Source organism: Epargyreus clarus, unplaced genomic scaffold (genome assembly GCF_041222505.1).
Source record: "Epargyreus clarus isolate Ecla_fem2 unplaced genomic scaffold, WU_Ecla_fem_2.2 ptg000001l, whole genome shotgun sequence".
NCBI classification, from domain to species: domain Eukaryota; kingdom Metazoa; phylum Arthropoda; class Insecta; order Lepidoptera; family Hesperiidae; genus Epargyreus; species Epargyreus clarus.
The window spans coordinates 380,323-395,743 of record NW_027332209.1 but is presented as its reverse complement, the minus strand read 5'-3'; the positions used below and the strand labels follow the sequence as shown (position 1 = coordinate 395,743).

The following is a 15,421-nucleotide window of genomic DNA, read 5'->3' as shown; positions in this document are numbered from 1 at the left end:
TTGGTGTTTGACATACATTTTGCGGATATAAAATTTATTGTATGAATTGAACTGGGGCTTAACAAAAATCTGATTTTTAACTTACGTAAATAACTTGGGAATTTGGAGCCGGATAAAAAGAGAAGATTCACAATTCCACACAAATTCTGTGATTCGAATGAATTCAATTCTATAAATTATTGTATTCAAATGGTAGAGATAGATAGAGACTTATATTAAAGACATTTAACAATTTGTTATAATACAATAAATTTAGCTCAGTATATTGTCATAGAGTACTTCGTGAAAACTTAGTCAAAAGCGGTTTGTCCGTCTTTATGATTAATCTGTACACATTCATACGAAAAAATTAAAAAGCATCTCTACGTTTAAGTTTCAAGCAAATAAGCTTGTGTGCTTAAAGATCAAATATTTTCAAATCACCGACAAACACTTCATTGTATTAGTTTCTAAAGACATCTTCAGAAACTCAAATACATCGGACAACATGCAAAGGTTACGATGACTTGTATTTCATTTTTCCAGACTCGACATAAGAGTTTTACCATGTTGTAAACAGCCTTTTTACTAGCCTAATCGCTTTAACTCGGACTTACAATTGGAAAATTTGAGGATCCAAGCCCTATCACGCACCTACGATTTTCTAAAGTTATGTGCATATAAGAATTTAAGGATGACATATTATTGACACTTACAGCCTTAGGAGTTATATAAAACGACTTCTTAAATGTGTGTAAAATCTACCAATTTTTTCTTCGACAGCGTGGTGGACGCCCTAAATCCCTTTTACACTGAGAGAAGATCCGTGCCCAGCAGTGGAACAGTAATGAGTTGACGACGATCATATTGTATAAGGTACAGTCAGCTCCAAAAGTAGATGAACATATTAAGGATTCAAAAATACCTATACATCGAAGCATTCATAAGAAGCTGAATACAACTAACACCCATAGATTAGTAAAGATTACTCAGCCCTAACAAGAAAATGTAACCAGTTTTGACAATTGAAATTATTACTATCATCTATTTTCGTGTTTGAAAATTTAAAAAAATGTAGTTTTTAGATCATTTAAGAATGAAACGATATTTCTCCGCATTTTTTCTTCGATTTCGTGTTTTTGCACTTAACTGCACATGTCGACATTGTTCCGCGTAAATTACAGCATGCCAGCCATTAAATGGCTGACACATAGTCGGCCGTTTAAGCCATTTAATGGCTTCCTTCAATTACAAGGCGGTGAGATATCTATACTTATCTATGCCATAATTAGATGAACGTCGTAAAGTTTCAAAAGTAGATGAACATTAGTGTCAAAAGTAGCTGAATAATGACGAATATTAGTGACGTTAGCTTTTTTGCACATACCGAGTTCAAGTACTTTTGACGCGTTAGTGTTCATCTAATTATGATGCTAGGGGTGTTTAGCTACTTATGAACGTATGGGTGTATTGGTATTTTAGAAATGTTGAGTTGCTGATCTACTAATGAAGCTGACTGTACATTTGTTTCTACTCTGCTAGTTGCGGCGGTGCGTGATGACGTAACGCGCCGCGGGACGCGTCGGTGAAAACTGACGCCGGACAACCGCACGTACTTTATGTTGCTTTTCATTATGTATTTATGTACACTTAGAACTTTGGATTGATTATTTCTAGTAGAAAAATAATAAAAACCCATAAAATGTGTAGGTATAATTTAAGAACCCCAGTTTTATCCAGGGCAAGTGAAAGATTATTAGTCGATCTATTTCCGTCAGAATAATTTTGTGCCTAAAGTTAAGATGAATCTATTAATTTTGTGTATACACGGTATAGTCGGCGTAAAAGCGTAAAAACTGCTGTTCCGTTTTGAATATAGAAATGAATTCTGCACGCAACAACTTCAGAGCGGACTATCAGTTTGGCGCGGACTATACTACTTTGGATTGAATATGTTAAGTAGTTTGCACATCATATACCTAAAATTCGAACTGGCTAATTATTTTTTATTTTTTTTTATTGTTAAACATAAAGCTCAAACAAAAGCGGAAAATGTTTTGCGAATAGTCTAATTAAATAAATAAACTAGACGTTTAATAGAATATTAAATGTAAGTGTATAATTAGTGACCATTTACATCTCAACATTGTATGCCGTCTCTACATGGAATCTCTTTACTGATAGAGTATGCAGCCCGAGTCTAAACAGTAATGCAAGGACGTTCGCTTTCTCTCCAATTTCGCTTCGAAGAGTGCATTCGATTGTACACTTTACATAACCAATTACATGTGTTCTCTGTCAGAGATCGATCTGATAATAATATGTCTCTATCGCTTTAACATTGGACAGTGATGTTTCTATTGTCTCGAATAAAGATTTATGAAATTATTTCTTTTCAATCAACTGGAATAATTTCTAATGTGAACGGTACTTGGAATTATATTTTCAGGGTTGAATAAATATAAATTTTCTGAATTAATACAGTTTTTCAAGTGTTAGGTAAACAATAAGGAACAATTATTATAAAAACTCTATAATAGGTTAAGGAAAACTAAACAGAATCGCAAGGACATTTTTCAAACGTTTTATATTTTATAAATGTATTTCACAAAACTTCCTTATTAGTTTATAATATTTTCGTCGGTGACCTCTTGATTCCGTGTTCCTAATATATTATCATCATCTTCAACAACTCATTATCGTCCCACTGCTGGGAACGGGTTTCCTCTCGGAATGAGAAGGATTAGGCCGTAGTCCACCGTGCTGGTCATGCGCGAATTTGTATACATCACTTGGTAGATTGCAGATACATACTTTTGAGATTTTTTTTATAAATCTCTCAGGTGAGCAGGGTTGCTCACGATGTTTTCAGGCACCACTAAAGCAAATAATAATTCATTTTTAATACGCACATAATTTTGGAAAATCAGACGTGCGTACCTGGGATTTGAACCTCGGACTCCTTTATTGTGACGCCGAGTTTCTTAACCACTATGCTATCACTGCTTTTTTGGCCCTTGGCGTTGGCTCCAATATATGGCAGGTGTTAAATCATATTCCACTTTGAAGGCAAGGGAGTAGTGGTAAGGGAGTCATACTTATCCGAGGTGTTCCTACTTGGTTCTCAGGGGTACAAATGCATTTTTGGCAGACCTTAAACAGGATTGTTATCTAACATGGGGTTGATTTTACAGATGTCCATGGGCGATAGAAGTCACTTATTATTATCAGACGAATTACATAAGTTTGTTACTTATATATTAGGTACCTATAAAATCCGTATCTAATGACGCGAGCCAGCGTAATAAATTTAAACAATGTGGGTTTTCAGAACAGGAAAATAATATATTCATTACGATACCTAATACTAATATACAGTTCATACCCATTTATACTTTATAATTATTATGTTTATTAATTAGCGTATTTAAAACATTTCTGACAATATATTGAATAAATGTCTAATTTTAATAAACTAGATACTTAGCTTTCCATTGACTTTAATTCAATTAAGTTAGAACTACTTAAGTCGATACTTTGATACCTAAATATTTAATTTATAAAAAAAAAATCTTTGTTATTACCCTTTCGATTCACGAAGTCACCTATAATCTGACAGCCGTCCTGTTAATTAACATATGTGTAGCGAAAAAATTCTATGACACGTATTGGTAAATGGCGCCTCCTACATGCCTAATATTACAATCTATCAACAGATGGCGTTACTGTATTTTATGTGACAAAAAATATTTTAGTAATGAGAACATTACTTGTTCTGAGATTTTTTAATGACAATTTTACTACGTTTGGTGAATTTTCATGCGAAGTAGAGAATAAAAACTGCAATAGTCTTTGAGTCCATAATTTTGATATAGAATTCACATAAATCTAACGCACTTACAAAAAAAAACTTTTGAATAATATCCATTCAAGTCATAACATTAAATTATCGTCAGCCACAACAGTAGGTTATGCAAATTACCCATGCATTTTTATAATAAATAACTATAGTTTAAAAACTAAAAACCACGCTAAAATCGCACAAGGAATCATTAATCCTGATTCTTAACGATCCTAATGAGGTGAATGGGATAAAATTATAAAAATCGTGTATTGTCACGGGTTCTTCATAATTGTCCAAAATTTTAAATTCATCGGACCGTTCAAAATGGGTAAAAATCGAGCTCAAAGATTCGGCTTCATACATACATAAAGGTCCAGCTAATAAAAGCGTGGTAAAAATAATAATTTTTATAGGACACCGGACGGAAATTTCTGTATATGCATATAAAATTTGGTGAAAATCGGTAAAGCTGTTTCGGAGAACTACGGTAACTAACATTGTGACACGACAATTTTATATATAAGATATTATATTTACCGACCCGTAATCATTTTGAGGAAACGCATGGCAGAGCGGTCACTGTACCGGTTAGACACGCAGTGGGATCCAGGTTTGACCCTGGCCTGACAGATAACTGTGTCTTTGTGTGTCTATTTATAGCATCCACCGCACAGGACAAATGCCAGAGTGGGTCATGGGGTGTGGAAAGCGTTGTAATTATGAGTATTATTATTCTATTTTCAATGTTAATAATCTTTAATAATTTACTAGTACGGCTAAGTTATAAACAGGTGATATTTCTGTAATTACAAATTACTTAGCCTATTTTAAACATGAATATTAGCTTTGTATGTAGCATTTTTGTAATAGCAGAGCATTTATTACATTATTAACTATAGGTACGGTTTAATTAACTTTAGTGTGATAACTAACTTAATATTACAGTCAGAACATTTACCTATCAACAGATGGCATTACTGTGTTTTATGAGATATATAAATATAAATATAAATATAAATATTTTCTAACTAAAATATGATCCTAAAGATAGTACGAGTACATACCTTAAATATTCATTATAAGTAGAATAATTTTTAAAGTGGTGTTTCCATAATTAATTTCGCAACATAATTAACTATTTAGTAATAATACACATATATGATGTAATTTAGATGATTCAAACGTTATCGATTTGTCCTACATCCCGGAAAAGTTAATTGAATTTGGTTTATTTAATTAAATTCTGTACGATATACTTATGATACTTATTTATGTAAAATATACAAAACGTTACCTTTAAAAGTCATATATTTTTATGATAAATATTTACGAGCACGAAGAAAGAATGACAACGTATCCATCAATAGTTAGACCGAATGAGTAGAATATTGACTCGTTTCGGCACGAGACTATTTCTACGTGGCAATATTCCTGACATAGACCTTGGAATGCCGGCCACATTCGCATTTCGCAACAGATAGGCGGACACAACATTTTTCGCAGTGTTTATTTGCAAAACCATCTGCTCATGGTGCCGAAATAATATTATTAATGTAGATTGATGTCTAAATACGTATTGGCTTTAGTTTTAGTGTAATAAATAGTACAGTGAAGTTATTTTTTAAGCGACGTGTTATGTGTTACCTGCGAAACTGATTAGTGCAAGTAAGTGATTGATACCGGTTTGTTTACAAATAGTAACTCGCTATCGAATTATTTTCGTCCCAAGATGCGTCATGAACATGTTTGTTTCACAGTCTCGGAAAAGCCCTTCCGATAATGAATTCTCAGACAATACTTGCACCATATTTTTGACGATGATGTCATCCGCCGAAATTTAGTAGTTAGTGACGCTGCCGTGCAGATGGCGCTTTTTGTTTGTATCTATAAATGTAAGATGTTAGTAACTCTAACCATTATCTTAACCATTATCTCATTTATCATAACCACAATCTCATTTTTCAAAAAATGAATCAGAATTTATTGTTTACGGTCGTTACACTTTCTTATTATTTAATAAATTACTTTTTTGTATAATAAAGATCGAAATTACACAGCAAGATTGTGAAATTTCTAACTTGGGAGACAAAGTATAATTAGTAGACAAGCATATAATTAAAAATATGTTCATCTTTGTTTATCTTGTGCCGTAGGTGGTAGCTCAGATAATGTAACCTTATGCAATGATATCTTTTTGCACCATATTTATTATTTACAATGAAGAGCTAAACTAAGCTTTATTGCGTCAGGCGGTTTATCTGAGTATAAATTCCGGTCGAAACCCAATCATCGTTTCATTCAGTTTGCAACCTGCTATCATACAATAAGTACAGTGTTCCTTTTTGACATTATTCGAAGCGGATTCGAATTCGATTCGACATTTATTTTTAAACAGTGAGTTTTTAAGTTTGTTGGTTTTTATGTTTGTCAATTTGTTTTTATAGTACCTATAATAAATGATAGAGAGTTATATGTACTTGTAACTACGTGAAGTTGCATGTAGTGTTAATGCAAACAAAAGTTATCTAGATATTAGTTAAAAAAATTAATTAAAATAACTGTAAAACTTTGTAAATTCTCAAAGTGCTCTGAGGTTGGCATTGCAAATATTTTAATGCGTTTTTCAATCGTGAATTCGTTTTATGTTCTTTTCGAGGATTTGCACAATCGAAATAAATTCACAAGTAATACCCATTATTACCATAAATGTAATCCAAATTTATGGAACTGTCTTTATTAGGTACATCTACAATGTAACTAAGTAGTAATTTCCATAGTTTTAATGAGTGCTTTTGTTTTAGGACATCCCTCCAGAGTCAGAGTTTGTTAGTCGTCGCGTGCCGGTGCCTTATCATCAGGGACACCTTGAACCCACTGCTATCGTAAGCAGAACATTTTTTTGATAGACGCAACGTTGTTTTATTCTAAAAGAAGAAAAGTTGTAAAACCGCAAAAATGGTTAATTTCTTCATTTACGCAAAAGATTATTCTGGATCAACTGAAGGAGTTGAGTTTTATCATCATAAGGGTATGAGGACGCTTGAAGACTTCGAACATGACGTGAAAAAAATCCAACAAGATCTACTGGCTGCAGGTGAACCCCCAAAAGAATCGAAAGTCATTTACTTGCACTGGAACAGCGACTGTGTAGAAGTCGATGAAGGCTACGTTAAAAGAACATACAAAAATTTGCAAGCTGATATGTCGGGTACACGCCCAGAATCAATTATCGAATGCTTAAAAGAAAAATTTATCCTCAATGAAAATGATCAAATCAAATTGCTCTATATCATTACGGATGGTTTGATTGGTTCTGACAGTGTAAACCAATGCTTCGAGAAAAACGAGAATATGCACTATGAAACCGTTGTCTTTCATGCATTAAATGAAAACCTGAGAACGATCAATCTTTCAGTAGCTGCATCATTTTTCAAGGGCCGTTGCATGGTTTATCGAAACTACGAACTTTATGATAGTACTGATATTTCTAAAGACTTTGACTACGACAAAATCAATGTAGACAACTTTCAAGACGAAAAAGATGAGATGGTGTCTTACATCAAGTTGAAGTTCATCAGAAACTTCAAACATGATGCAAGAGCTTTGCAAGAAATTGATAAACTGAAGAAACTTCGAAGTCGCTTGTTTAAGGAATTGTCATCGAAAACAGGAGACGATGAAAAAACAAAAAATGTCAACCTAGATACGAAGGACAGGAATGTTTTCCTGAGCGAATTTTTTCGCACTGATTGGTACAAGAGCCTAGGCGAAACATTTAAAGTTGAAATTGAGAAGACCATTGCTACGTTGATTAATTACATTGTCAGCGACGCTAAATCTTATTCTTTTGACGCTTTGAAGTTCGATACGACATTTGTCAAGCCTGTCGAAAATGAGGAGATCGATGATACCAATATCACAACAGAAGAAGAAATTGAGTTTCCTGACATCATTCTAACCGATGACAAAGGAATTCCTGTTGTAATCCTGACGGAGTTCAAGTTGATGGATAAAATAATTTTCCATGGAGAGCGGGAATCGTCGGAGCCAGTGACGACTGCAAGTTTTAGTAAATTCAAAACGGCTATGGAGTGTCCACTGTTTCTAGTGAACGACCAAGATATTAGTGATTCAATAGGTTACTTCTACACTCTGAATGTTTATAAACAGTTGTTAGCAAACAATAAGAAGACTGAGCCGCGAACACGAAAGCCGTTCCATGGCGGCCTTGTGCTGACAAGCACAGATCAATTTGATAAATATAATGACTACATTTTGTCACTAACGTATTTCAATGGCAAGAAGGTCAAGTACAATATCGGATTGTTTTATTATGTGTTATGGAAAAACTGTGAAAATAAAGAATGGATGGACAGAAACGTGGTGGAACAGTTCAAGAAGTATGTTATGCGACGTATTAGTGAGACAGTGTGCAAGATCGGGCTGTCATGTTTGCCGCTAGACCCACAAGAAAACGTATCACTGCTTACTGCATTGTGGTACTGCGTTGAAATGTCATCACGCATTTTTAAAGATGATGCCCAAAACTTCAAACAAGAACGGTTACGCATGTATCACGGCGTATCCCACCATATGATCGATATTTTGAAGCACTTTGAGTACGATCTAGATTTGAAGGCTATTGAAAAACGTAGAGAGTTAATAACTTATGTGATGACTTTGAAGAGAATCCAAACACAAAGAGAAAAAGTATATTATATAGTACAGAATATTTTCAAGACTGAACAAGGTTTTCTAATCAGCGAAATTGAAAAGCCGTTTAATCTGTACAAACTTAACTACCTCAAATTTGATCACAAAAAAATATTGCTCGACGATGTAGTCAACGAGGAAGTTCATCTGAATAACTATGTTCACTTGATGTACTATGAAATCGAAGGCACGTTTGAAATTTGTGAAAAGACGTTCCGTCCCTTCTTTGCCATCGATCGTAACAAGTCATTTTACACGGAACTGTCAAATAATTCTAGGAAAGTAGTTATCAACAACGACCACGACAAAGATAAAATTGAAATAACTTATGAGGCAGTCGACTCGCTCGAGTTTGACAGAATCGTGTCTTTATACAAACTGTTCAGTGACTGCGTGATAGATTCAGGGAATTATCCCACTTTGACTGAGTATATCAATTATGTTTCTAAGAAAAAAAAGTTCCACGGATATGAGGTGACTATTTTCCCAAAGAATATTTACACTGACATTACACGTACGTATGAAAAATTTCAGAAGATAATAAATAATGTCGACATCAAAGACTTTATTAAGGCGAGCAAATCCAATGTTTTACGTCTTACACGTATCAAAGCTGAACAAAAGGTGAAGTTCAATGATGACGACGAAATTAGCGAGTTCATTTTGAACGAGGAGACAAGAGTTAATTTGAAGAAGAAAACGTAGCAAAGTAGTTAGTAAAGGAACGACGACTTTACGAAACACTTTGGATAACTTGTCATGAATATTGCGCGCACGAGACAGTGTGAGATATGGCATAATTAAAGTTTATATAGTGGAGTACGGAAATATATAATGTACGTATAACTATGTAGCTGTGCCTAGCTGTAATATTTTAATACAAATAATATAACATAGCTTTAGAAATATGTAAAATTTTGAACAGAGTTAACCAGTGCCCGTGTGGACTTTACGACCTGGGTAAAACCCAAAATATTTATGCTGGTGAGGGTTACCTGGTAGGCTCCCTTTACAAGGGAGGAAATTCCGCCGAAGCTTTTGGTCTTTTTCATACATTTTTATTCAAAAATATATTATTTTTTATTTACCCATGCATTTATAAAAGCCAGTAAATAATACCTCTTCATTTCTACAATTATGTTTGATGGTATTTTATATTTCTATATTATATATTTTAGTATTATTTCAAATAGATAAGATTAAAAAATCCTGTGTCTACTTATTTATCTCTCATGGCGCGCATAAAAAGTGTAAATATGTGCAATATGGTCATTTTTATCAACAAACAAAACACAAATTATGTAGGTATCTTTTTTATCTTATCATTTTTAAATGACAGCCGTTTTATTTACAGTTTTATTATACCAAAATGTAAACATATATGATATTTTAGTGGTATCTACTAAAGTTACTATTAGTAAGTTACTATTACTATTACAAACACATTTTATGTAACCAAAAAATTAATTTGGAAATCATGTTTTTTTTTTCAAAAAAGGAAGTTATTTAGATTTCGTAAATATTACAGAATATGCATAATAGGTAGTTTGCATATGACATGTAAATAATTCAAATAGGGAACCACAAAACAATCTTACTGCAATCCTGCAGTACTCGTAATTAACCTTATAAACAAGACATCTAACACTTGACATTAAACCACTAAAATATGCACTATCAACAAAAAGTACGAAGATATTATGTAAGTACATAAGTCGATTGTGTGCTACTTCTAATTTATAAATATTGTAATAATAGCACAGCTCTACTTATTATCTATTACCCTGTATAATATATTGAAATTGAGTGCTATTCATGGTAAACTTCAGTGAATCTCATGTATAGTTTTTATTTAGATTTAATTACGGTCGAATTTCGACCTATATGACGGAAGGATTTGTAAAATGAAGTACATATAACATATTAATATTACGATATACAACTGACCTTATGATTAATGTTCTATTATTGTGATAACAGTGTCAGCTCAACAAATGATTCATTGTGACAACTGATATCTAAATTTTATTAATAATACTAATGAAAGATTTGTAATGCGATGGAATTGTGTAAATACTAACTTCTACCCGCGGCTTCGCTCGCATTCGGAGGTTTTTATCTATCCCCCGGGAACGGTTCTTTTTTGGGGTAATAAATACCGTATGTTTCTGAAACCCTGACAACGTTGGTACAAAATTTCACGCCCTCCGTTATGTAGTGGAACTGTGGCAAAAAAACTCATATTCGCCTTTATAATATTAGGATAGGATATATGTTTAACACTATAGCAGTAGCCAACAATCTTGAAGTCCATCAGTTGGCGATCACCGCCGTTCATGAAAGAAGACGACTTATTTCATCAGATTCTTATGTCAGACGTCACTCGCGCATGCTCATTAGACGATTCCCCGTAGATGACGCATTGCTCATAGCAACAAACAATAAATGGAATTCATCAGCAGGAAAATAATATATCTCGCAACTTGAACTCCATTAGCAAAATTACCTAAATAACCAAAAAATGTTTAACTTGTTAAATAAATTAGGTAAATTTGTTTTTAGTTCCTTTATTATTAGTAGGAAAATAATATATCTCGCAACTTGAATTCCATTATCAAAATTACCTAAATAACTAAAAATTGTTTTATTTGTTAAATAAATTAGGTAAATTTGTTTTTAGTTCCCTTATTTTTAGCAGGAAAATAATATATCTCGCAACTTGAATTCCATTATCAAAATTACCTAAATAACTAAAAATTGTTTAATTTGTTAAATAAATTAGGTAAATTTGTTTTTAGTTCCCTTATTTTTAGCAGGAAAATAATATATCTCGCAACTTGAACTCCATTAGCAAAATTACCTAAATAATTAAAAAATGTTTAACTTGTTAAATAAATTACGTAAATTTGTTTGGAAAAAAAATACAATTATTGTTGCTGTTGTGTGTATTTTTTGTTATATTTTTGTATTGTTTTTTCGTGAATAAATCATCCATCGTTATAGAACACCTAACATCTCATATACATAATAAATATGATAATGGATTTATGATTTAAAAAATATTGTTTAGGTAATCATGGGTATAACCAATAAATTGTACCAGTTCTGGAAAAATCCACAAAAACACCTTTTTGATTAATATTTGTAAGCGCTGTCTGATTAAAATGAAATAAAATTACATCAGCCATTGCGTCAGTCGCTCCGCCGTATAAAGTCCGCCCGGCCGATACTGCTTCATTCAGTCCAATATTAATCTTCATACTATACATACGTTTCTTGTTCCCAGTGGGTCTAAGATTTAATCAGTAAATATGCATTTCTTCGTGATTTCTCAATACATATCGGTAAGTTTAATAGTTCATATTTGTGGTTTTTAACAATTTATAGGTGATTTATTGTAAAACCGTGCGTGAATAAACGTTTTAGTAGTCGAAGCTGGTGCAAGTCGCGGGTTCGGTTCCCGGGTGGGCCTTATGCCGTTATATATTTTTTTGATCTTTCGGTAATTCTTGGACTATACATAAGTTTAATTCAGATTCTAATACGTGTTATTATTTCAGGATCTCTCCTCATACATCGAAGCTCATTCGTCACCTTCTGTTGATACATTAAGCAGTATAAGTAGGAGTAGCATACATTGTCATCGGTAAATCAGAATTAGTCTTTATCAATCTTCAACAAACGTAATCTAGTTCAATTCCAAAGTAGAAGAAGCTGATCGACCGCAAAAATGGTTAATTACTTCATTTACGCAAGAGATTGCTCTTTCTCGACTTTCAATAATGAGCATTACCACAGTAATGGCTTGAAAACTCTTGAACAATTTAAAAGGGATGTAGAAAACATCAAAGAAGAACAAGCGGCTGCCGGGGAGCCCCCGACGGAATCGAGGATTATTTACTTGCACTGGGGCGACGACTGCTGGGAAGTGGATGAACACGGGACGCGAACAGCATACTTAAACCGGCATTGTGAAAAGATGGGTTCAGAGCCAGAATGGATTATACGACACCTTCAAAAAAGGTACATGGCCAATGAGAATGATAAAATCAAATTGCTGTATATTATCACGGATGGGTTGATAAGTAACCAGAGTGCGAAGAAATGTTTCAGGTTGAACGAATTGATGCATTACGAGACATTTGTTTTCCATGCATTCACTGAAGACTCGGATAATATAGATCTTTCCGTAGCGGCGTCTTTTTTCAAAAGCCGTTGCTTAGTTTATCACAATTACAAGCTTTTTGCCAGCACTGATATATCCAAAGACTTTAGCTACAATAAAATTGACGCCTACAACTTTGCAGCAGAGAAAGAACACTTAAAATTTTATATCATGTTGAAGTTCATAAATGAATTTAGGCAAGACGCAGTTGCTTTGGAGGAAATCGTCAAATTGAAGAAACTGCGAGATCGACTGTTTGGTGAGTTGTCATCTGAAACAGTGGACGTTACAATGATCGAAGTTAACCCGAAAACCAAGAGCAGGAATGAGTTCCTACACAAATTTGTTGAAACAGATTGGAACAACAATCTTGTTCATGCGATGGAGCTCGTCCTGAAGGCCGACATTGATAAGTTTATTTCAAGTTTGATCAATTACATCGTCAGCGAAGAAAAATCTTACACGTTTAATGTTTTAACTTTCGATGAGTGCGTTGAAGAGGAGCAGATCGATGGTCTTGCCTTTACAGCCGAACAAGAGTATGAGATCTTTGACTTCGTACTGGAGGATGACGTAGGAATACCTTACGACAATAGGAGATTAGTTGATGCAACATGAGACAACAGTCGAGCTGCAGCCCCATGCCATAGTTATGTTGCAACGTAACGTTTAGCTTATAAATTATATTTTACGATACAGTTCCTACCGATTTTTGTGATCGTTTTCAGCTTTCCTTAATCTTATGTTTTAATTGTATACTAGTCGCAATGGTTGAAATTTGACTGTAAAATAAAAGCAAATTAAAACTAAACCTGAGTTTCATTGAAGTTAAATCTCAATTTCAATAAATAATAATATAAATATAATTCGAAAACACTTTTATCTAATGTGACATAATGTGTATCTTATCTAGAATTATTTTATAATATATTATCAGTGTTTCTTACATCTCAGTGCATGTAAACAATGTTTTATATTATTAAGACTATATTTGTAATACATGTTATTCATATTATACATACATTTTATATTTCTGCATATAAACTTTAATTATACAAAATCTCACACTACTGCATGTGCGCAATATTCATTAAAAGGGTACAGAAATTTTCCTTTTACGTATTGATAAAGATATAGGTATAAGTAAAGCAAGTCATTTACTACTTACTAATGATGCACGTCAAGTGAACATAACAACTAATTAATATTGTAACTTCCCTATGTCTACAATTAAGTGATTATATTTTAATTCAACGCTTCTATTAATTTGTAACTTGTAACGGATTACGTCCGTTTGTTGAGTTTTGTAATAAATTTTACACTTTACATTTTAAATATATTATCGTCGATTCGGATGACAAAACCGAGAAAAAAAAATGTTTACATTCCCAAGACTAAAAAACATAAAATGTACTTAAATAGATAATAAAAATAATTAATACTTTTGTATAAGTATTTAATTTAAAAAAATATATATTATTATACGACGTTTTTATATGTAAATAACAAGAAAATAATTTAAATGAAAAATGTGGAACGCATTCCATGCAAAATATGTTTTTACATATTATGAGGAATTTATTTGTGGTTTTGCCAACCCATGAATTATAATTAGTTTACTCGAATAAAATATTACTAATCTATTTAACGTGATTGAGTTGTATAAGTTTGTGGTTAGAATATTATTATCAACTACACAAGATAAGGTTTATTAATGTTTGTCATAACATTCGGCATGTGTTGTCAAGTCTACTTGGTGAATCATTTCCTGTTTGAATCAGATGGAGGGTGATGTTTTTCCACCAAACGGCTTGATATATCGTCACATATAAGATCTCGATTGATTCACCTCTACAGTGTAAGTGCCATAGGCTATATACTTTTTGAAATGTGATGCTAATAAAAAATCATGGCCAATATTTTATTTTAAATGTATATGTCATAAAACATTTATATGTTGCTATTTTTTTTAACATACTTAAATTTAAAAAATAATCCGACCGTCTTTAAGTGTCTCTTGTTTTTATTTTATTCCTTATCATATTTAATTCAATAAAATAATTACCAGATATTTTAGTTAAGCATTAGTTAATATTAAGTATATTATACCATTGAATTGCATTTTTTAAGTGTATCGTGTTTTACTTTTACTTTTTTTTGTCAAATATAATAAAAATAACCCCATTATTTTAGTTTAGTATTAGGTTATTTATATTATTAAATTGAATATTTTAATATTTCAAGTGTCTTGTGTTTCATTTCTATTGTTATTGATGTCAAATTCAAACCCTTTTTAGAACCGGGTAAAATTAATTACTTATTCGGAAATCAGCGCTCATAACGCGTGAGCCGTGTGATCGATTGAAATGTTATATTTTTTTATCCTAGCGTGCAAGAGTCAGAACGAGAAATTTTATTTTTTGGATGTCAAGGGAGTTATTATCAAGTTATCTACAATCTTGGACAGTTTGTTAGTCCAAGTTAACCTAGCGAAAAGGTAGACCGGCTGTCTGATGAAAAGCAACCGCCGTCTTCAATGCATCGCCGGCTTTGAAGGTCTCTCTTTGTATGTTTCTAACAGAGCTCCATGCGATTTATTATGTTATGTTATTTATTACCTTAATAGATCATAATTGACTATTCCCGTTCTTATCTCCAAACCTAACCTAAAATTACTATCCTAAGGTTTGATAAAAAAATCTGTTCAAATAAGCTCGAAT

The 15,421-nt window shown here is 32.7% G+C and overlaps 1 protein-coding gene across 2 annotated transcripts; it reads left to right on the top strand.

Annotated features, from left to right (window-relative positions):
- The first annotated feature begins 5,257 nt into the window (after nt 1-5,257).
- LOC140742415 (uncharacterized) lies at nt 5,258-13,512 on the top strand. Of its 2 annotated transcripts, none has more exons than XM_073073354.1 (3): nt 5,258-5,488; nt 6,625-11,880; nt 12,097-13,512. In XM_073073354.1, exon 2 carries the CDS (start codon nt 6,779-6,781, stop codon nt 9,239-9,241), a length of 2,463 nt encoding a protein of 820 aa, XP_072929455.1. In that variant the 5' UTR covers nt 5,258-5,488; nt 6,625-6,778; the 3' UTR covers nt 9,242-11,880; nt 12,097-13,512. The 2 variants fall into 2 exon arrangements, with proteins under 2 accessions (XP_072929455.1, XP_072929464.1); XM_073073363.1 differs by lacking the exon at nt 5,258-5,488 and adding an exon at nt 6,087-6,217.
- Nucleotides 13,513-15,421: the final 1,909 nt, after the last annotated feature.

Excerpts from the sequence above, each read along its gene's own strand:
- LOC140742415 (XM_073073354.1), top strand. The coding sequence starts at position 6,779 with ATGGTTAATTTCTTCATTTACGCAAAAGATTATTCTGGATCAACTGAA.